This window comes from Epinephelus fuscoguttatus, linkage group LG14 (assembly GCF_011397635.1).
Source record: "Epinephelus fuscoguttatus linkage group LG14, E.fuscoguttatus.final_Chr_v1".
Classification (NCBI taxonomy): domain Eukaryota; kingdom Metazoa; phylum Chordata; class Actinopteri; order Perciformes; family Serranidae; genus Epinephelus; species Epinephelus fuscoguttatus.
The window spans coordinates 33,823,032-33,845,021 of NC_064765.1; the positions used below are offsets into that span (position 1 = coordinate 33,823,032).

The window sequence follows — 21,990 nt, forward strand, 5'->3', positions numbered from 1 at the left end:
ATATAATGTTGCTGTTTTACTAGACCAACCGGATTCTCCTGTCAACCACTACCAGTACCAACCACTCCCAACAGTTAACAGTCCAGAAGGAGGTCAGGGATTGTTGCTCAGTGTTGTGCTGATGGTGTTGGTGAGCTAGTTAGCCAGCTAGCAGATAGTTTGTCCCCCTTTGTTAGCTTGATAGTCTCCATGAACTCTGTGTTAATGTATCCCACAGAAAAACTTGGAAACAGGATTGTTGTTGGTGTGTGAATAAAACAAAATTACCTTTTTTCATGCTGGAGGCAAGAACAATTTATACTGTATATTGTTGGTTAAAGCTGGGGTATGCAGTTTTTTTTGGTTTTGGTTTTGCTTAGTTGGGCAAAAATCCCATAATAAACTTTGAGCATATTGTAATCCAAGTGGACTGAGACAAAGTTAGACTTCTGTACCTCCTCGTGACTCTGTTTTCAGGCGTTAGTGTCCAGCCCATGATGGGAGACAGGTCACAGGTCATTTCAGAGAGAGGACAGCCGTAGTGGCTGTTCCACAAATGCAGATGTGTGCGCATGTCCCTACAGAAGGTGAAAGCCAGATTCAGTGGCAGACAGTCCTGCAGAGAAAGTTGCTATTTCAACATTGACAACAACAGTCTGACAATAAACAAAACACATGTCAATGTTGGTGAAGTTTTTCAGAGATGGGGAGAAAAGGTTGCTAATAAAATTATAGATTCGGCACTATATAACAGCATGAGGATCACAGTCACAATTGGAATGAGTGAAATTAATGACTAGTACTTGCACAGGTTACTGTATGAAGTGTGTGCGTATGCCCGTGTTCATCTGGTGGGAGGGGCTTAGGACAGAGTGGAGAGCTGCAGGAGGAAGTTTTTCAAATTCTCCCTCCTTTTTCCCCCCAGAAAACTGCCTACCCCAGCTTTAAAGCCATTATGTATATATTTTTCTCTGTAATTATAGCATTTGTCAAATTATTCTACTAGCATATGTTTTTATTTGTTGAACAATGAGACAAACTTAGCAGCATTGCTGTCTGTCACCGTGCCTTTTGTGTTACTACCATTGGGGGGCGCCAAAGTCACAAAGTTTTTAAATCCTAAACAAAATGCTTTTCAACGAAAAGACCAAGATGAAGTCTTACTTGCAAGATCTTAATGTTGTCTTCATTGAGTGGTATGTGAATGTGTTTTATCTGCTTTCAAATTAAAATGCAACAATACCAGTTAGGGCTGCAGCTAATGGTTAATTTCTATTTTCGGTTAATAAAAATATGACTAATTAATGTCAGAAAATGGTAAAAATGTCGATCAGTGCTTCCCAAAGCCCAAGACGACGTCTTCAAATGTCTTGGTTTGTCCACAACCCAAAGATAGTTAGTTTACTGTCATAAAGGTGTCAAGAAACCAGAAAATATTCACATTTAAGAAGCTAGAATTAAAGAATTTTGTTTTTTTGTTTTTTTTCCTTAAAAATAAGTGAAACAGTAATTGATCATGAAGTCAGTTGGTGATTCATTGAATCGTGGGCAACTAATTGGTTAATGAATCGTTGTATCTGTACTACCAGTCAGATACTTAACATTGGATTATTTGCCCCCAACATGTCATTAAAAGGCCTTAGTGAATACTATGTTTGATATCAGAGTCAGGTGGCAGCTTATTAAACTCTCTGGAATACCCTCATAGCTGTGCTACAGGCCTGCAGCATTGCTTCTGTAGTGGTGGTGGATAGATAGAGTCATGATGTTTCCTCACTGTTACCTTCCTGACAAACATTGTGTGAGTTTAACAACCTCCAGTCTTTGTTCATCTCTCACAGTGCTGCTCTTTCCTGCCCTCTGTTCCTCTGTACTCCCACTCATCTTCTGAGTTACAAACAGCTGCTCCCTGACTTGTTTCATTCTCCCTCAATAGCAGTTTATTATTTGAAATCACGCACTGGAGCACTGAAATGATACATCTTACCTTGACAATTTAGCGGAGCACTTCTGATTGTTTGGGTACAATTACAATGTGTGAAAGGCTGGATTTGTGCCCAAGACCATCAGCTTTGTCATTATCTACTTACCCAGGTGTCAGCCAGTGACAGTGCAGCAAATTAGCCACAACAGTTCCTCACAAACAAATTAGGAGAATGTGATGAGGCTGTCTAAATTACACATAAAATGGCCATAAAGTTCCTCTTCTAACTGCCTGTTATGTGATGGTTGCCTTCCTTTTAATTCACTCTAACGTCTTTATTATGAAGAGGCAGAGCGGTAAAGTGTCTCACCCTGCAGCACTCGACTCACTCACTGCTGCTTGTGCTCACATGTCACTATCATACTGCCACTGAGCTGCTCTGGTGTGAATATATCCTGGAGGAGACACACAACAGTAGCTCCCAGGACCTGCCTGTTCTTACACAGCTTGTATCCCAAACTTCTCCTCTGCGCCCTTAGGTGGGACATGCAACCTGCCCACAATCCCCTCAGCATCAGACTTCAACACAGTGCTGTCCAGCGACCAGAACACCCTGGATGGGACCCACTCCCAGCACTCCCAGCACAGCACCAGCCAGGACGACATGGCTGATATTGAGGAGGGGAACCAGTGTCCAGCTGCTGTTCAGCTGGCCGATGCTCAGGTGATTTTTATTGTGCTTTCTGTCTAAACCTGCACCAAGCTGCCAATTAACATGATGTCTGCAGCTCTTAAAGTCTTTTGTTGTGTGACTTTGTGTTATTTTTTCATTTATTTTCATTCATGTTTTAAACAGCTTTTTAACAGGCAGAATATTTAGTGTTAACATCGATTTGCAAGTAACGTAATGTCACTTATGCCAGGTTGAAAAACAGATGAATCCATACCTGATTGGCAGATTAAACAGTAAATGAGCGTTTATCCCGGTTGAGTATACTCACGTCATATATCCTTTGTCTTCCCTTGATTCATGTTTCCTTCGTTCCATATGTAGGTGTCAGAAACTCCATCTGCAAGGACTATAGTTCAGTTACCACTTCACCTCTACAAACACCTGTTTTCATTTTGTGCCTTGATATCTGTTTCCCACCCTCAGGTTGTTTTCAAGCCTTTGCTGAGCTACACAGGCATCCAGGCCCAAGACGCCACTCCTCTTAGCTACAAGATGTATTTTGGAGAGCACCTGTCTTTCTCTGGCAACCTCGAGTGTCTCAGAGCAGACATCGTCGACTCTGACACCTCCAAAGATCGGAAAAACAAAAGGTCCAGGAGGTAAAATAAATGTTAATCATAAAATGAGTGTTACAGACCGGGAAATTAATTTTCATTGTTTTTCCGTAGAGGGATGATTCAGATTTTTTGAAGTGGGGTTGTGTGAGCAGTCGGCATGTTCCCAGTTTGGAGAAGCAGGCAGGTGTAACACCAATGTACTGCTTTGCACGGGGCAGCAGCAAAATGTCAGTTTAAGTGTACACTATATTGAGAATATTTTTACTGCCCTTTCCAGTGGCATAGCTGTTACAGCTTCAGTCCCCAAGCTATGCTCTCGTCAAAGCGACAAGACCCTACTGACAAAAACAGTAATTTTAGCTTTCTGAAGACAGGAGCTACTGGTCCACCACTGCCTTGATCTGTTAGCTCGTATGTGTTATTTTGTGACTTTGATAAGTCCAAACTAACCTTAAAACACCAAAGTCATACAATAACACAAACTGATGGATAACTGATCAAGGCAGCTGTAGACGAGTAGCTCCTGTCTTCCACTAGGTAAATTACAGTTTGACTTTTAAGAGAGCAAGGTAACACCTTCAGTTCCCCATTGGAAAGTGCTGTCTGTGTCAAGGTAAAGTCACCCCAGTCCATAGCAGTACATTGCTTAGCTTCTGTGGCAGGACTCTTGTCAGCTTCTCCAAACTGGGGATGCACCAACTAACATCTACTGTAGGTAATGCACTGACTATGTATAAGTACCTCATACAATGCTAGTTAAAAAAAATGCAATCCCTTCAATGTGATTTAGTGTGGTGTTCTCTCTAAACCTAAGTTAAAATGTCTGCTTTATACATCCATAACCCTTCGTCTGTTCCTCCCTCTATCCTTAGACAAGGTATGGTAAACCTCCCTCCGCTGGAGTTCAAGCCAGCACTGCTGATTGAGACATTCAGCCTGAATGCAGTGGTGATGGAGAAGTCGACCAGCGCTCCACAGGGCCCCACCGCAGCACCGCTCTCCTTCCACGACCTCAACCGCCGCCACTACAACACATTCCACTGTGATTTTACCACAGCCTGTCAGGCCATCAGCCAGCGTGTCGACATGGCCCTGGTGCGCCTTATCCACCAGTTCAGCACCATGATCGACGACATCAAGGCCACACAGACTGATATCAAGCTGAGCCGCTACACCGCCGGCTCGGCCTCCCCAACGCCCACCTTCAAGGCCCGGCCATACCGCCACTTCAGGTCCTCTGACTTCAGCCGCAGCTCCAGGGGCAGCCTTAATGGCGCGGGGCGCAGCGGAACCCAAACCCTGAAGAGCAAGAGAGGGGTGGGTGGTGGAGGAGCAGGCGGAGGAGGAGCGGGCGTTACTGGGGTTTTACCACCTAATGGGCCTCCATCAGGCATGGACACGCTGGGGAGAAGGGAGCCTCGTGGACGCAGCTCCCTGGGACGTTCAGAGCGACGCACCTCTAAGGTAATGAAAAGAGACTTTTTTTTTTTACACTTTTGAGGAGTCGTGTCATTTAAAGTCACAAAGGTCAGAACCATAGAGGGTTTCAATGATTATGGAGACGTTCTCAGTAAATTTGCATTGTTAAGCAACAGCCTGTGTTCACAGTGAATGTGTAGACTCGACAGCATAAACACTCTTAATGGGTCCAAGTTATTCCCACTGTGTACTAGCAGACTTTTAAAAGGCTGAGGTCTTCTCATATTTAGAGACAATGTGAGTTTTTAGCCACACACTATGAAATTTAGCAAAGTCTGGGGATCTTGCAGGGTTACAGTTTGCAAGACAAATCCACCAGTTTCTCCTCCTTTTCCACTGTCCAAGAGAGCAGAGATTTGTTTACATTCTCGTGCCTCCTCAGATTCCCCTCCATATTTACGGTTTACCTTGTTTGCTGCTACCTGATTGATGACACTGTTTTTCACTGTTTGCATGAGCCAAGACTGAAAACTAACGATAATATCAAACTAAATTTGTCGGAACATCAAGACAAGAAAAAGGGTGACTCTGACTGAGTATTATTACCACCTTGCATCAAACGATCAGGATCACAGGAGCGCACACCAACTGAGTTAAAACTCTTATGATTTAATTATGACAGTGCTTGCAAAGTTGTTTGGTGTAAGGTCTGCATTAGTTTTCTGTCAGATACTGATATTGGCAAATGCTGCAGCAGCAATTAAACTTGGAACCCGCTCAGAATATTTATGTTTTCATATCATAAAATGTCCCAGAGATTTCCCAGTGTCAGCACTCAGAGCAGGCCATTTCAAAGTCTAGGAGCCCAATTGCCTTTTTTAATCTATAACTTGGAACAGCCAGTATCTGCCTGAGGACTTCAGTTAAGATCTCTCTCAAATACTGTTAAATAGTCTCAAATATTCCTCAGTTGGGCACCTGTCCAGACCTGTAAATATGGTCAGTAAAATCCCAAAATTCATACTGAAACTGTCATTTTCTCCCCACAAACCCTAGAGGGAGCCAGTAGATAATAAACATTTCTCAGAGCAGGCACCAGTCGCTGAAACACAGTGTCAGCTGTTGGTGAGACACAGTCCCCAGTTTTAGGTAGAACTTTAAAAATAGAATCTTGTCTGCAAAGCTGTCTGACTTTATAGTTCTCACCATGACAGTTTTTTTTTTCCTGCCTTGATAGTTAGAATGGGGGCTTCAGCCTTCAAGAAGCTCAACATTTTTTGAAGTGAAGGGATTTCTATAAAAATAGAAGGCTCATCAGAGGGACTCGTGACAGACTTATACAGATATAATCTAAACCAGAGCTCTTAGAAAGCCCTCTACAGAAATAATTGAGTTGCGTTCCTGTTTACTGAAGTAAATATCACGAGAAGCTGTTGTCATCTTACAGATCTCATTACCTGTCTCTGTCATGACTATCGACAGGCTGATACAGTAGCTACACTGTTACAGTAAACAGTAGTGCAATAAAAGAAGAAATAAGTCAGCCAGGCCGTTTATTTACCCCTCAGCCCCATGATGTATATTGTGACATTTCTATTTGTTTTATAACGTGTATTATTGTGTAACGCCTTCAGGTGTCACGGAAGGGCTCCCGTGACGTGGCAGACCACATGGCCATCCAGATGGACGACTCCGACTCCATCACGGTGTCAGAGCAGAGCGAGCCGTCAGCAGAATGTTGGCAGAACATGTACAAGCTGCTCAACTTCTACTCCCTCATCTCCGATCCCACTGGCATCCTGGAGAAAAGCTCCCCAGAGAACTGCCTTTCAGGTGGGATTCATCCAGTTCCTAATTTCCATCCTTTATCCCACACATGCATTTCCATCCTGCTTTACTTTGTACTTTTGCCTTTTATACCTTCATTCCTCACATTATTATTTGACCATATTGCTGTAAATTTGCTCTGCTCAGCCCGACAAGCCTTGCTGTTAAATCTTAATTCTCTCCTGACACATCTTCTTCCCTCCTGAGCTTAAGTATAGGTCTTTGTGCCTTCGCTGTTTTGTAAGACTTTATTGACAAAACTGTCACTTCCTAATATATTGCTTTTATTGACTTTTATTTATACTTACACTTTAGACATTACACATTTCCTTGTGACATTGTACGTATCCTACCTGTACAAATCTGCCTGGGCAAAAGTCAGTACTCAGCTGCTGTTATTTTGCATGCATTTAATAATTTCTGTAGTGCATTAGCATTAATAATGTGCTAAACAGGACCTCTTACGGTCATTTTCAGGTTCATTTTTGTATTTTGAGTTTCCACTAGAACATGTTTACATGCCTTAATGATCAAAAAGCACTTAATTATCCTCATACTTTCTGTGCTGGAACACCCGTATTCACCCTGTGTCTGAGACTACGTTTTAGCGCTTGTCTCTTGATGGGCCCCCTCCCAAAAAAGCCCAATCTGCTCTGATTGGTCAACCTGTGCAGGTCTACCATATCTCTGCATCCATGCACCATCATTGCAGACAGGGAGTGACTGTAACAGACGGAGTACGGTGACACTTTCTCTTGTGAAGAGCTTCTAAATACAGCCGGACATGTTCCTGCAGGAATATGAACTGAAATTGGGGAGCAATTAACAACAGCAGCAGGGATGTCAGTTTGAGTTAATTTTACTTTCCAAAGGCCAGCACCCAACCAACCGATGACTAACTAGTTAACTTTTAAGAAAAAAAATCAATGCGAAATACAGGAGGCCTGTCTTTTTAATCTAGTGCTCCTGTGACTCAGTGAGCTGTAGGGCTGCATTTTAAAATGCTGTCCATTCAGAAGTGATGAAATTTTAATGTTTTGTGATGTAAAAGTTTGCCTTTTATTTTAGTTTTTGCTGGCTTTGCCAGCAGGCAGCCGGCTAGCCACATTAACATGTGGAAACATGCCTACTGCCCAAATTCTGTCTCCACTAGTTTTCTGGCTGCGCTGCACTGTGCACCATCACAGGTTGTGAGGAAGCTAACATTAGCTAGCTTGCCTTGCTGCTCATTTGGCCATTATAGCTGCTAATGGTGTTTATGGTGGCAGAACATGTTCCTGTGGAATCATTGTGCCCACCTTCCAGCCCATCCGAACATCTCCTTTACATGTGTACTTTGCTTCCTCACTCTTCTCTGCAGAAGGCGGACGTCGGCCCTCAGAGCCGCTCTGTAAAGTGATCTTTGAGAACGAGCAGCAGGAACCCACCACCCCTAACAAGCCCCCTGGCGCAGGCGGGCGGCGGCGTAGCTTGGTGAGCTCTGAGCCACAGCACGTCACACTCATAGTGTTCGGCATCGGCATGGTAAACCGTACCCATCTGGAGGCTGACATTGGTGGGCTGACCATGGAGGCTGAGCTGAAGAAGATCCATGGAAGTTTCACCCTGAAGGAGAAGATGAAAGGTGAGGTCAAGATCTGTGTGGGTGTTAAATGATGTTAGTGTGTTTTATTTATTTTTCAACTTGGTCAGTCTGGGCTGAAAAATGAAGCCGAAGTAGAAGTGCCAAAAACTGCAGCTCCTTGATGGCCACTTGAGTCTGGCTCCAAAAGCGAGTCAATTCCTACCTCCTTGTTAAAATGCCCAACTTTACAGCAGAAATACTCATGTTTACAGCCTGGTACAAAAACAGTTTTGGTCTCTATAGATAATTTTCCCGTTCATGACAACTGTATGGAGGGTCAATTTTTATATAACTCGCATTTAAACGCAATTAATTATGCTCAAGTTGCACACAATTAATTAATTTTCTCTGCAAGTATCATCATTACAGTTAACATTAGCTTGAAATGCACCATGCTAACCAAGCTAGCAGCTAGCTTTAACTGGTTGCGTTTGCTCTAATCACTCAGACATGTGAAAATGTATGGAGAATAGGTAGCAGAACAAGATTTAGGTGTAGCAAATTTTCTGCTTTCCATTTGTATTCCGGATACTATTGACCAATCACATTTGAGTGGGCTTTGGTTGCCTGCAGGTTAACAGTCTGTGTGGAGAACAGCGAGCCAGAACCCACTGGCTATCATCTGATAATGATTAAGCTTTTCTTTTTTAATCTGCACTCATTTGCAAATATCTGTTCATTTAGATTAACCGAAATATTATCTGGACCTGTCTGAAGTTGCTAATTGGACTGGAAACAATGAGCAGCACACGGAAGAGGAAGTGTTGGCCCAGATATTCGCTGGCTATACCAGATCTCCAGAAATATTTTCTCAGAGGCTTAGCATTGTCAGGCCGTTTGCTGATGGGTTCTGAGATCGCCTACACTGACCTTATTTCCTTGATTTGTTATGAAAACACAAAGAAGATGAGAACTATCAGAGCTGTCCGACATCAACCTAGCATCAAAGCCTTTGGTCAATAAATTCAATTTTGATAATAACAATTATAGTCTTTGGCCTGAAACTTTTAGGATCTATTTTTCTGTTTAAGAGTTATAAGGTTTAAAATTCCAAAAGGAAGCCCTTTGTCTCTTGATTGAATGATTGATTCCAAAAGATAATTCATTTTATTTCTGCAAAAACAGCTAATTCCTGATAGATACAAGTTTGTTCTGTTTATAGCCAGAACTATAACTATAATATTATTACTTTCAATAATGTTGTTGTAAGCTACTGTCATTACCTGCATCTTTCTCTCTCTCTCTCTCTCTCTCTCTCTCTCTCTCTCTCTCTCTCATTGTGTCATGTGGATTACTGTTAATTTATTATGTTGATCTGTTCTGTACGACATCTATTGCACGTCTGTCCGTCCTGGAAGAGGGATCCCTCCTCAGTTGCTCTTCCTGAGGTTTCTACCGGTTTTTTTTCCCCGTTAAAGGGTTTTTTTGGGGAGTTTTTCCTTATCCGCTGCGAGGGTCATAAGGACAGAGGGATGTCGTATGCTGTAAAGCCCTGTGAGGCAAATTGTGATTTGTGATATTGGGCTTTATAAATAAAATTGAATTGAATTGAGTTTGATGTAATCTTTCTTTTATTGGTGTCCACAGATATCCTGCACCAGAAAATGACTGAGACGTGTGCATCGGCTCACATAGGAGGGGTAAACATTGTCCTACTGGAGGGCATAACTCCTAACATCCAGTAAGTACAAATTCTCTTTAACTTTTGCTAATCAGGATTGTGGTATAACAGCTATTTTTCTAATGTTTTAATGAAGGTTTTTTAATGTCTCATTTTGAAAGAAATTCTCTGGATAGCAACTAACAGTGTGTTGATCCTAACCCGTGCTGTGTAAAGTTAGTCTTTAAAAAACTTTTAATTATCACTAATAATGATTTTTGGTGTTTTGATTCAATATTTTTTTATTTTTGTGTTACCTAAGAGAACAGCTATTTGATTTGAACTGTGGTCTCGGGGATAGAAAACTTCTAAGCTCATAGGTATTACAACTTCACCAACATGGTTATTTACTTTTTAAGATACTCAGTGATATCAAAGTATTGAGTGAAGTCAAGGCAGAATACCTTTTTCTAGTACAAAACACAGCAACAGAACTTCTACATACTGTAGATGCTTTAATGTCAAGTACATTTGTAAAATCAAGAGTTTAAACTAAAAAGTAGAGACAGTGTTTTCCACAAGCATTGGCACTCAGCAGGAGCCAATTACTGACTCCTCTCCAGACGGGAAATTTTAACAGTGTTTTTTTGTTTTTTACTGCAAGCAATTTCCTCAAAACATAACCACCCTAATCAGGTTACAAGCCTTGTAGTCATGCATTGAGGCGGGCTGATGCATCTCCTTGCTGCTTTGATTCAGTTTAGAACTTCTACTGCTGCTTCAATAAGAAGCTTTTTCTTCATCTCATTCTATTTAACAGACTCTCCCACTGTGAAAATAAAACTGAGACTTAATCCTGTTTTCATACCATATGCTCTGAGCCGCACTCGTGTGTTTGAATTTGTACATGCCACACACAACTCGGCACTTTATAGTTGCTACTGATGTATAAAATTGCCCAATATTCAGATGTAAGTAAGAATGATTGTAGTGCCACTGGCATGTTTTTCTACTCCCTTGTTTGCTTCAAGTAAAGGCAATGTGCAGACATTAACTAAGAGATTTTCAACAGCAGGCAATGCAGATGTCTTCGGTCACAAAGCATTATGACTGCTGTGTTAGCAGTTGTTTCTTCCAGATACAGTTTCCTGATGACATTAAATTTAACTCTGGTTGTCCTTGATAGGATAGTTTATTTTGCACTCTTAGAAATAAAGGTGTTAGCTAGAACTACATAGGGTTCTTTGGCTTGTCACTGAAGGAGAAATCTTTTTGGTTTATGGTATAACCTTTTATAAGGTTCCACCTGAAACAACATGAACCCAACATAAAGGGTTATACGTAGAACCATCTATGAAAGCTTCTAAAAAAAAAAAAAACCCTTCCATGGTGTATTAGTTCCACCTAGACCCCTCTCTGATGTTTCTCTCAAGAATCTTTATATCTTCTAAGGGTGTTTACAAGAACCAATCAAGGGTGTTCTACCAAGAATCTTCTACCTTTTATATTCCAAGGGCTTCATCTAGAACCCGCCCAGGGGTTTCTACTGAGAACCCTGTTTATATTTCAAAGGTTTCATCTAGAATCCATTTAGGGATTTTTACCAAGAACCCTTCTGTATTCCAAGGGTTTCATCTGGAGCCCACCCAGTGGTTTCTTTTGAGAACCCTTTTAATTTCCAAAGGTTTTATCTAGAACCCACCTTGGAGTTTCTACCAAGAATCATTTTATATTCCAAGGGTCTCATCTAGAAGCCCCCAAGGTTTTGTTTGTTTGTTTGTTTGTTTTACCAAGAACTCTTTATATTCCAAGGTTTTCAACTAAAACCTTTCCAGGAAGTCCTACCATGAACCCTGTTATATTCCAAAGGTTTCATCTGGAACCCAGCCAGGAGGTTCTACCGGAGTTGTACCAAGAACCTTTTAATTTTTTACTAATCAACAGTTTAGCCTGGGGGCCCAGGGAACAAAGTCCAGCAGCCTTGGGCTACATGAGGCTCCTAAAGGGCTGGAGCTGATGTGGTCCAGCAAAACCCACAGCACTCCGGACTCACAATTATATTTTTAGGGAGTGAAGATTTTGTGAAATCACTACCTCTATACTCTTTACTGTTTCAATGATGCAGTTGATCTCAACTCTACCAGGATGGTATCGTATCGTATCATTTGCAGCATACCGTATCGTATCGTATCATATTGCATTGTATCGTATCGTATCGTATTGTATCGTGTATCGTATTGTATCGTATATCAACTATGGCAGAACACGTCAAGTACAATAAATTGATTAAGAGGATTCCAGATATATCTACAAAGAACCCTTTCTTCAGAAAAGGCTTTTTCAGAAACAAGTGGTTCTGGATAGAATCTCAGTCCTTCAGGAAGAACCCTTTTGCAACCCTTATTTCTAAGAGTGTAGTTTTGAGCTACTTTCTCAATCCAGGCATTTTCACTTGAAGTGGCTCCTCAGTGTTCTTGCTTGTGAAAAACTGTTTTCACCTTATGGTGTCTCTGAACTGTTTTACACTTTTTTCTGCTCTTCTTTTTTTTTTACATTCCTTGGCTTTCTCTTCCAACTACTTGCATAGACTGGAGGATTTCCCAACATCTCCCACCAGCACAGCTAAACAAGAGTTTCTGTATGTTATTGCTACCATTTAGGGCTCACATTCATTCATAAATCCAAACCACAGCTGCCCTGATTTCACAGCCTTCATTTGTCTGAGTCGCCTATCATCCATTTGTATTTTCAGTGAACAGACTCTCAGGACTCTCTTTGTTCAGATGTGAACTGTGTATGTGTGTGTGTATGAAGTCACTTTTATTGGTTTATAAAAGCAGAAAGTTGTCTGGTTTTATTTTTCTCTGTATTTGTGAACCTCTTCATTCTTGATTCTTCCCTTAATGTTTACAGTCTGCCAAAATACTGAAATAACTTACAGTCTGGTATTTCAGTATTTTATTCCAGTCACAGAATAACACATCCATAAACCATCTGAGAATGTAGACAGTGTACTTGCTACAAGACGCAGGATCATAAAAAGATGTGTGTGTCAGACCTTGCATTCGACAGCCATAGTGTGCAATTCATTACCTTCTTCATCCATAGTGGAACATGTGTCACTGTTATGTTTGCTGCCCATTTTACCTGTGCCCAGAAAACTGAATGCTGTCCTGAATTTGCATGGTGTTTGACTGTATGGTGTCCTCTCAGTAATTCCACTTAAGTCCCCATCTATATGTCCATATCACTTGGAGAAAAAACAAAACAAATTTAGGTCCTTTTGCTCATTCCAGTCTACTCTGTGTTTCAGAACGGTGGTCAAATGCAACATCGCCAAGTCTCAGGCATTGTACAGCGCCCAGCGAGGACTGAAGACCAACAACGCAGCCGTCTTCAAAGTGGGGGCCATCATGATCAACATTCCCCAGCACCCGGCTACTTTGCACAGCATGATGGTCCGCAGCTCCCACCAGCTCTCCAAACAAATCTCTGACCTCATCCGCCAGCCCTCCAATGTGTATGTCTACTTCATTGATCCATCTTTGAAAGACCCTCTCCAGTGAAAATCCATTCTTAACTTGTCATCATATCCATATGTTTTTTCTATGTGCTACATGCATGTCATGAGTGAAATAACCAGTCAGCGCCTTCGCTGAGCATTTTTGCCTTGAAACTGTGTACCAAAGTGTACCAATTAGGCCTGGTTATTGTTTTAAAAACTACAATACCACTACAAATACCTGTACCCTTAAAGTATTACTAATACCAATGGAGCACTTTATTCAGCACCCATGACGTAATACAGCGGTGTGTGGTATAGCCATATTTTCAGACGTTTAGTGGCGTCTCAGCACACTGAGCTGCCAACTCCGTCAAATACATACCTGTGCTTGGTGTGAGTTTGCTGAGGCTGTTTAAAGGTTCTGTGTTGTATGTGTTAGCTGCTATGTAAGCTCGTGCTAACCAAACAGACATTAACCTGAACGTTTGTCTGCATGATAGCGGTTCCAGATATGGCAGCAACAGAAAGTTTGCAAGTCCAATGGGGAAATGGAATGGTCCAGGATCAGACTCCTGGCCCAAAAAGGATGGAATGCTAGTATCATTTGACTGGAGACATTTCAGTTTTAATTGGTACTGTTTTATTTCAGTTGATAACTTATGTGTCCTAACTGGATGTGATGTTAGCTAGCACTAGCGTCTAAATCAGTTTGATTGCATTGTTTTCTGTTGGACCTTCGTAACTGCCTATAAGCAATGTAGCGCGACACAGCGCAAAACTGAGTGCTGTTTTGAGAGAAACTTTTGCCAGACACCCTGTTTTTATTTATTTCTGTCACTCATGTTGAAAGCGCCGCAACGGACAAGGAATGACTGATTCACAAGGTTGGAATCAGGAGTTATCTATATGATACCTCCTTATTTCACAACAAAAACCTAAATAAGCTGGCGTCTGACTGGAAGGAGATCTCTAGGGAGCTGAACGTTTTTACAAAGAATTGTTCTTTGGTATGTGCAGCAGAGCTTGCCAGCAAGTTTGCTTGTTTTACAAAGTGGAGATGGCTGTATGATATAGTATGGTATTTTCAACAATATCTGTAAGTCACCTGCGATATTATTGATGTGAATATGAATAATGAGGAAGTACGTACTCACCCATCTTGTCAGCGGTTACACTGAGACCACAGCTGCTAGGTAAGTTAGTTGTTTACATGAGAGTGTCTGATGTTTCATGTCAGAGGCTCACTTGCTGATAGGACATGGTGTTAAAGGTATGGAATATCAATACCCAGCTCTAGTGACAATGACAGCCTCAAAAATACTGATTCTGACTTCCAGGGTTTGTTACATCACAACCTCAAGGAACCAGTCCCGTCAACTTGCCATATGTCTAAGAAGAAGCAGATGTAGCTATGTATTGATAATTTGCAGGCTAAGCTTCACTTTCATTTTAGCTTTTAAAGAACTGGCCATGCAAGGAAGGTTTATCTAATATTAGCAACGCATTAGTAGCTGTTTGATACTGAAGTCATGCCGAGGGCTTATGTTATCTATTACTGTTTACAAGCGGAGGTTTGTGTGTTTGATTAACAGAGTCAAAGGTGAGCAGGTACGCTCAACTGCAGGCCAGCAACTGAGGGTTGGGGCTCATTTGCATATTCATAGATCTACACACACTAAAGGAGGCATAGGTGTAAAGTCAGGTCTAAGCCATTTTAAGGCATGACAGGATTAGTTCCATGGGGAAAAAATCCTTATTATGCAGTTTTGATGAAGAGAAATTTCTTTTTAAGAGCTTCAAACCTCATTTATAGCATTTAAAACCAATTAAAAAACTGACTCTGAAGTGTTGCAGACTTTTAACTATATTTAAAACCCTAAATGAATCTGTTATGCAACACACTGTTGTCATTAGATCGTAATCCACACTTAATAAACTTCTCATCTCCATAAGTGACAGCTCACTGCAGCATATCCACACTGTCCCCATTTAACTGCTTTCAAAGCCTGTCTGTGGTCTGTTTCCATGGTAATACTCTGAATTATGTTATGGAGTTGTAGGTGTGCTTAGGATATTAAACAACTTTTCTATAATTTGATGTTCACGGAAATATGAGCCAGTGTCTGCATAACTCTACATAATAACACACACATAATTGAATCAAATTTAAAGTAGCAATCTTTCAGTTTGTACTTTACTTCCAGCAGTTTAGCCCATACGTTCTGGGAGTGATATAATGACAAAACTGAAGCAATTCATTCCAAGTTTAGAGCACCACCTTCACTTATTCAAAGTCAACACCTATGTAGATAATGACTGACTGAGTGGGTGAATGTTTTCTTTCTCCCCTTACAGTCAACCTCCTAATAGAGAGGACACGCCTACCCCCCAGCCTTCTGACAAAGCATCCAGCATCAATCAGACCCCCGTTGAAGCCAACGAGTTCCCTCAGCTCCCCGAAGGCCTTGAGAAGAAGCCCATTGTCCTCAAGTTTAGCGCCATGATGGATGGCATCACCATCGGGGCTGCCCTGCTGCCCTCACTGAAAGCAGAGTACAAAATGGGTCGCATGAAGAGCCACGGCATGACAGGTGTGTGTGAGAGGAGATCTGACACTGATTTCAGTGATGGTGTAAACTAACAGAGCTTTTTCTTCTGAAACATTATATGTCCAATTCTACTGTTCTCATCTGATGTTTCGTTCTTAAAACTGAATTTTAAAAAAACATTAGCCTGTCTTAATATCAATGTTGAGGTATGTCCAAGCCCTGCAAAATAATAAGTTGTGATGATAACTCCTTTTTTTTTTTTTAATACACCTTTCCTGTGTTTAGGTGCACAAACCAGTTTCACTTTCGAGTTGCCAAACCACAAGCTTTGCTTCCAGTCAAAAGTGTCCCCAGTGGACATGTCCACCATGCCACCATCGGCCAGTCTCACCCTGCCTCCAGTCACCATGTCAGGAGAGTACATCATGGAAGAACACGAGAGCCACTCAGACCAGGGCTGGGCGCCCGACGACTTCCCAGCGAAGCAAGGAAACTACCTCCAAGGCAACTACCTGCGCTGTGTCGCCGAGGTCAGAGGCTCCTTATGGGGCGTTACGTTTATGTCAGAGCACTGAATAAAAGCAAATTTTCTGGAGCAGCCTATGGCGATTTTAACTTCCCCTCACTTGTCTTCTCTGATGTGTAGATTGGTTCATTTGAGCACAACCTGACCACAGACCTGCTCAACCACCTGGTCTTCCTGCAAAAGGTTTTCATGAAGGAGGTCAACGAGGTCATTCAGAAAGTTTCAGGTACTGTACTAAAGACCACACTTCTGTATCTGTAAAACCTGTACAAAACTATGTCCTTTTCTTTGCTGCATTGGCCCAGTTTTCCTCTCAGATCAATAAAGTTAATCTAATCTTAAACATCTGACTGTTCCCAACAGAATTCTGTAGCCAACAGCTGCTGCTTAAGTCAACGAATAATATTGTTTTCATCACAAAACAATGTCCAAGGCCCTGACACAAATCCAGTCATGTTCATTTTCCACAACAGTCTTGATAGTAATTTGTTGAACTCGCTTAGTTTGATCGATGTAATTGCCCAAGAGAGAGAAAGAGAAGTGGGAGTTTTATGGTAAAGAATAATGAGAATGGTGTAAGGTAACTTTTCTCATTAGGGAGGAGTCTTTAAATGTAGTTGCACTGGGACACTTCAAGCAGATATAAGAACTCACACATACACAGGTACACAGACAACATAATCCTGCTGTATCACACGTTATCTAGCACTTCACAACAGTCTGTGGATTTGTGAGGTATACTCTCTATACACACAGGAGGAGAACAACCCATCCCACTGTGGAATGAGCATGACACCTCAACAGATGCAGACAAGCCAAAAATCCTGCTGTATTCTCTCAGCCTCATGTTCAAGGTATCTCATCTTCAGTTTCTTTCAGCACACAAATTCAAAGTAGCACATCAGTCCCAGGGGCTGAAGCAACCAGGTGAAGATTTTTGTCCAAACTTGGCATTGCTTTAAATAATAAAACCAGTAAAGGGTTTCTCCCAAGACATTTTTCTTTCACTTTGAGTGTCGGTTAAGGTTTGAGGAATTTCCTGAATGCCGTTATCTTGTTTGCAGGGAATTCAGATGACCGCCACCACTCCTTCCATGCGAGCTGTGCGCTTTGAGACAGGCCTTATCGAGCTGGAGCTGTCCAACAGGATCCAGTGCAAGGCTCAGCCGGGTGGCAGCAGCAGTTACCTTAAACTGTTTGGCAAATGTCAAGTAGATCTCAACTTGGCTCTTGGACAGATAGTCAAACACCAGGTACAGATCAGCTTCATTATAGTGAAATAAAAGCTGTCAGGTGTAAAGGTCCAACTTTTTGTTGTATTTGCTCAAACTTTCGCTGTATCTTGATAGTAGTACATGAGACAGATAACCTGTGAGAAAATCGTGTTCCTCTGGCTCCTCCTAGCATTTCTAATGGCATATGCATAATCCACAAAACCATGCCTGAATAAAAACAACCAGTGAGGGGCATAGGCCATCCCCCCACTCCCTTTTGAAAAAGCATGCTCAAATAACATGCATGTCGTCAGCAATCATTTACTGTCCTTGTTATATGGTGGCTGATCTCGTCCAGACCTCATTATTTTCCCAATTTGCGAACATTTTTGGCAGCTGTTCTGTTTTGAGTTAGCTGCTAACTGCTACCAGCAACATTTTAAACCTCATGCATTGGGTCACACATATAACACGTCGTCAAAACCTCACATCTATGCTGTCCCTGACTCCGTCCTACCGGCTGTCACTTTTATACTTGTATCGTTTTGGCGCCATTACTACCCCCGGTGCCGGCTTAAAGGCAACTCAAAGACAACCCTGCCCCGCCATTTGGGGATTGTAGCTTTGAAACAGAACGGTGAGATGGAATTATCTCAGGAAACTTTTAATATAGAGCAGGTCTGGACTGCATTCTAGACTAGAATGAGTAAAACCGAGCCTTCATCGGTTTTGAACCCTTTAGGTCCCATAGCTTGCTCCACCTCACAAAAGCCGCTCAGATGTTTCATTCTTATTTTAGATCAAGCTTGATTTAACTTTTACTTTTCAGCTGGTTCTCTTTGCTGGTATTTTTGGGAGTCTTGCAAATGCCATTAGAAACACTAGCAGGAGCCAAAAGAACCAGATCTGTTTCATAGAGTATCTGTCTCGTGTACTACTGCCAGTATAAAGCCAAATATAGCAAATATAATAGTTACTTTTATAAAAATCACAGACTACCACTAGTTGAAGTCTAGAATTGGCTTGAAGATTAGTAACTCTCACAATAAAATACAAAATACAATCAGAGTTGCTTCGCTTGTGCTTGATTATAATAGATTCCTATCTGATGCTCTTTCTCCCTTCACTTTATAGGTGTATGAAGAAGCTGGCTCAGACTTCCACCAGGTTGCGTACTTCCGAACTCGGATCGGCCTGCGGAATGCTCTGCAGGAGGAGATCAGCGGCTCCTCAGACAAGGAAGCCGTCCTCATCACACTCAACAGGCCAATCGTTTTCGCCCAGCCAGTGGCCTTTGACAGAGGTTCAGTTTTTCTTTTTGTCTACATCACATTAAACGTCAAAGTTTGTTTTGTGTAGGGCTGCAGCCATCGACCATTTTCACTATCGATTAATCTGCCCCATATTTTCTCATTAGGCAATTGGTCGTTTTGTCAATGAAATGTCAGAAAATAGTGATACATGCCCTTTGTAACTTCCCAGAGTCCAAGGTGACGTCTTCAGATGGTATGTTTTATCTGACCACCTGTCCAAAATCCAACGCTAGTCAGTTTATTATCATGTATGACAAAGAAAAGCATCAAATTCTCGCATTTAAGAAGCAAAAAAACAGCAAATATTTGGCTATTTTTGCTTTAAGAATTACTAAAACAATTATTAGATGATCAAAATAGTTGGCAATTGATTTTTTGTCAATTGACTAATGGATAAATCGACATAACTACAAAACTTGTAGTGGTTAGTTATTTTTAGGTATTCTCCCTGCTCAACCATGATTATGAAGGAAGGATGGCTCAGTGATAGAACTGCATCTGATTTTCACACACAACAAAAATCAACCACTGATGTCTCTAAAATGAAATTCAGGATGTAATTTTAAGGTCTTTCTTTCCACCTGTGTGCCCTCCTGCAGCTGTACTTTTCTGGCTGAATTACAAGGCAGCGTACGACAACTGGAACGAGCAGCGCCTGGCCCTTAACAAGGACATCCACATGGCAACTAAAGAGGTGGTGGAGAAGTTGCCAGGCATCCAGCAAACCTCCGCCCAGGCCTTCAGCACCCTCTTCCTGCAACTGACCGTCAACGATCTGGGCATCTGCCTACCCATCACCAACACATCCCAGGTAATCTGCTGCACTTGGTTTGGATCTCACAAAGTCAATGTTGTAAAATGTTTACATTTTAACTTGTTGATGTCTAAATTTATACATCATAGTTGCTGATTATATAAACAATAGCAGGTTTGCGCTCTGTTGACTTCAAGGTCGTTCAGTTAGTTCACATTTACATATATATTTTCATGTTTAATGCAGATGATGTAATCAACTCTCACACGTTGTAGCATCTTTGATTGGCATTAGAGAACCATGGATACATTTTAGCAGTTTCACTATTATATGTAGAGACCATGATATCCAGATGTGTTTTATGTTGTTTATGAGCTGTTAGTGGGCAGACTGTCCATTAATCTGCCTTTCCACACACCCACACACACCCAGGGACATTGCTCAAAACAACCTTCATAATGCACACTTTTAATGCAAAGCAAACAATTGCGGATTTGATACACAACCTTAACACGGATACATGCTGGCTGGTCAGTATTTAAGTGGAAATACAAATGTGCAGCAATTACGAATTTTACTATATCATAGAGATAGTTATATGTTTTTAAGAGGATCATAGTAGTGATGTGTTTTTTTTTGTTTTGTTTTTTAATTTTGCCTAGGGATGTCACTTTCTGTTAATTTGCTTTAGACAGCCTGACACACATAAGGCAGTAACTTATGAGTTAATTTTACAAAAAGATTGGAAAATGAAAAATGCTTTTAGTCCAGTGCTCCATTGACTCAGTGAGCTTTAGTTCAGAGCGATATCTATTTAGTGGTGGTTACATTTTAATGTTTTTTTTGTTTTTTGTTTTTTTTTCTTTTAATGATTTTCTGTTGGCATTGATAACAGACAGCAGGCAAGCTACAATATCATGCAGAAACATGGTACTTATTGCCCATCCTTCAGTCTCCACTGGTTAGCTAGCAGCGCCACTCATTTTGCAATTACTGCTGTTAGCACTGGTTGCTGCAGAAACATGGTAGCCTCCCCCCAGGTCACCTCAGTGAGTAAGCAGCTTAATTTTGAGCAGTTAAACCCACCTAGCATTGTTTACTATGTTATCACCACCACCCGTGCTGTTGCTGCTAATGGTGCTAACATAGCTAACAGTGCTAACATAGTTAACAATGCAAAAGGGGTTTTGGAGCTCAAAATTAAGCTGCTTATTCACTGGGGCCACCTGGGAAAGGACGGAGGGTGAGCACCATGTTTCTGCAGCAACACCACCATGAGTTTGGACGGGGTTACTTGCAGTAATTGCCAAATGAGCGGTGGCACTAAGGTACTCTAGCTTCCACCTCACCTGTGTTGTGCATAGTCCAGTGCTGCGGCAGCAGCTAGCTATCCAGTGTAGCATGAATATCTTACAGCTTGGTTGTGGTATGACATAGAGCTACTGCTACTACTGAGCTGAGGAGGAGCACAATTAACCTGTAGACCAACATGCATAACTGGTTAAAAATATTCCCTGCGGTTGACATCCCTAATTTTGTCCACAAAAAACAATTTTGTATGATGTTAAATCATCCAAGACAGGTGCACCAGTAGTTTGCAATGTGGATGTCATGCACTGTGTGCTATTTAAGTTCATCAGACTTTGGTGGACTGTTTCCAATGCAGAAAGTTTTGCCAAATAATTTAATGTTATTATTTATAAAATGTTTTTTATGTCTATTTTTATTTATGTGTATGTTTTTTGGATAAAAGATTCACATGAGCACACACAAATAGAAATATGTAGAGGAAACACTGGATATCAATGAATGGTCCGTATCAGTTGTTTTGTTATACTGCAGTGCTGTGCTGTATTACAGTATGTCCTTGGAGACGAGATATACCAGCTGTCATGTCACACTTATTTCCATAGAGAGGACAAGTACCAGTTACGGAGGGCATCCACTCTGAAGCTGGGGCCAGCACATCAGTAGGCCGGCATAAAAATGCACGAAAAGTAACCTACAATTTATTACATCTCTTGTGATGGCTTGTTGTGGAACAATGACTTACTGTGATCAATACTCTTCATGCCACAAGTACACTGCATCACAAGTGCTTGTTTGTTTAAAAACTGGCAGGTCACACCACTTTGTAACAATGAAATTCCCCTCACAAAGCTGGCATAACAACTAATGAAGCTTGAGCTGGTGTCTGAGGTGTTTGGGCTGTGTAATTACTTCATACTAAAAAGAGGTTATGCCAGTTGGTGTCCAGAGTATCCCTTATCTGTTGCTAAAATGGAAACAAGGAAATTGTTGAGGCTAATCTTTCAGAGACTGCCATGGAATTGTATACAATTTCACACACAAAAGCAGATCTAATGACACAGTGCAGTGGTGCACATGGCAGGCTCTGTCTATTGTAAGAGAAAGCAATTGGAATTTACCTGGATTTCTGCAGTAATCATACCGAAACTGGTCTGA

General features: G+C 41.4%; 1 protein-coding gene across 1 annotated transcript in view; it reads left to right on the plus strand.

Moving 5' to 3' along the window:
* kiaa1109 (KIAA1109 ortholog) overlaps positions 1-21,990 on the plus strand; it is a 125,482-nt gene that overhangs the window by 68,737 nt on the left and 34,755 nt on the right. Inside the window, exons 46-61 of the mRNA XM_049595389.1 lie at positions 2,443-2,627; positions 3,060-3,235; positions 4,066-4,657; positions 6,247-6,445; positions 7,800-8,063; positions 9,651-9,744; positions 12,251-12,301; positions 12,977-13,183; positions 15,524-15,759; positions 16,003-16,247; positions 16,364-16,469; positions 17,000-17,097; positions 17,308-17,496; positions 18,592-18,760; positions 19,370-19,581; positions 21,438-21,521. Coding sequence (XP_049451346.1) covers positions 2,443-2,627; positions 3,060-3,235; positions 4,066-4,657; positions 6,247-6,445; positions 7,800-8,063; positions 9,651-9,744; positions 12,251-12,301; positions 12,977-13,183; positions 15,524-15,759; positions 16,003-16,247; positions 16,364-16,469; positions 17,000-17,097; positions 17,308-17,496; positions 18,592-18,760; positions 19,370-19,581; positions 21,438-21,521 — 3,107 coding nt within the window. The remainder of the gene's footprint in view (positions 1-2,442; positions 2,628-3,059; positions 3,236-4,065; positions 4,658-6,246; positions 6,446-7,799; positions 8,064-9,650; positions 9,745-12,250; positions 12,302-12,976; positions 13,184-15,523; positions 15,760-16,002; positions 16,248-16,363; positions 16,470-16,999; positions 17,098-17,307; positions 17,497-18,591; positions 18,761-19,369; positions 19,582-21,437; positions 21,522-21,990) is intronic.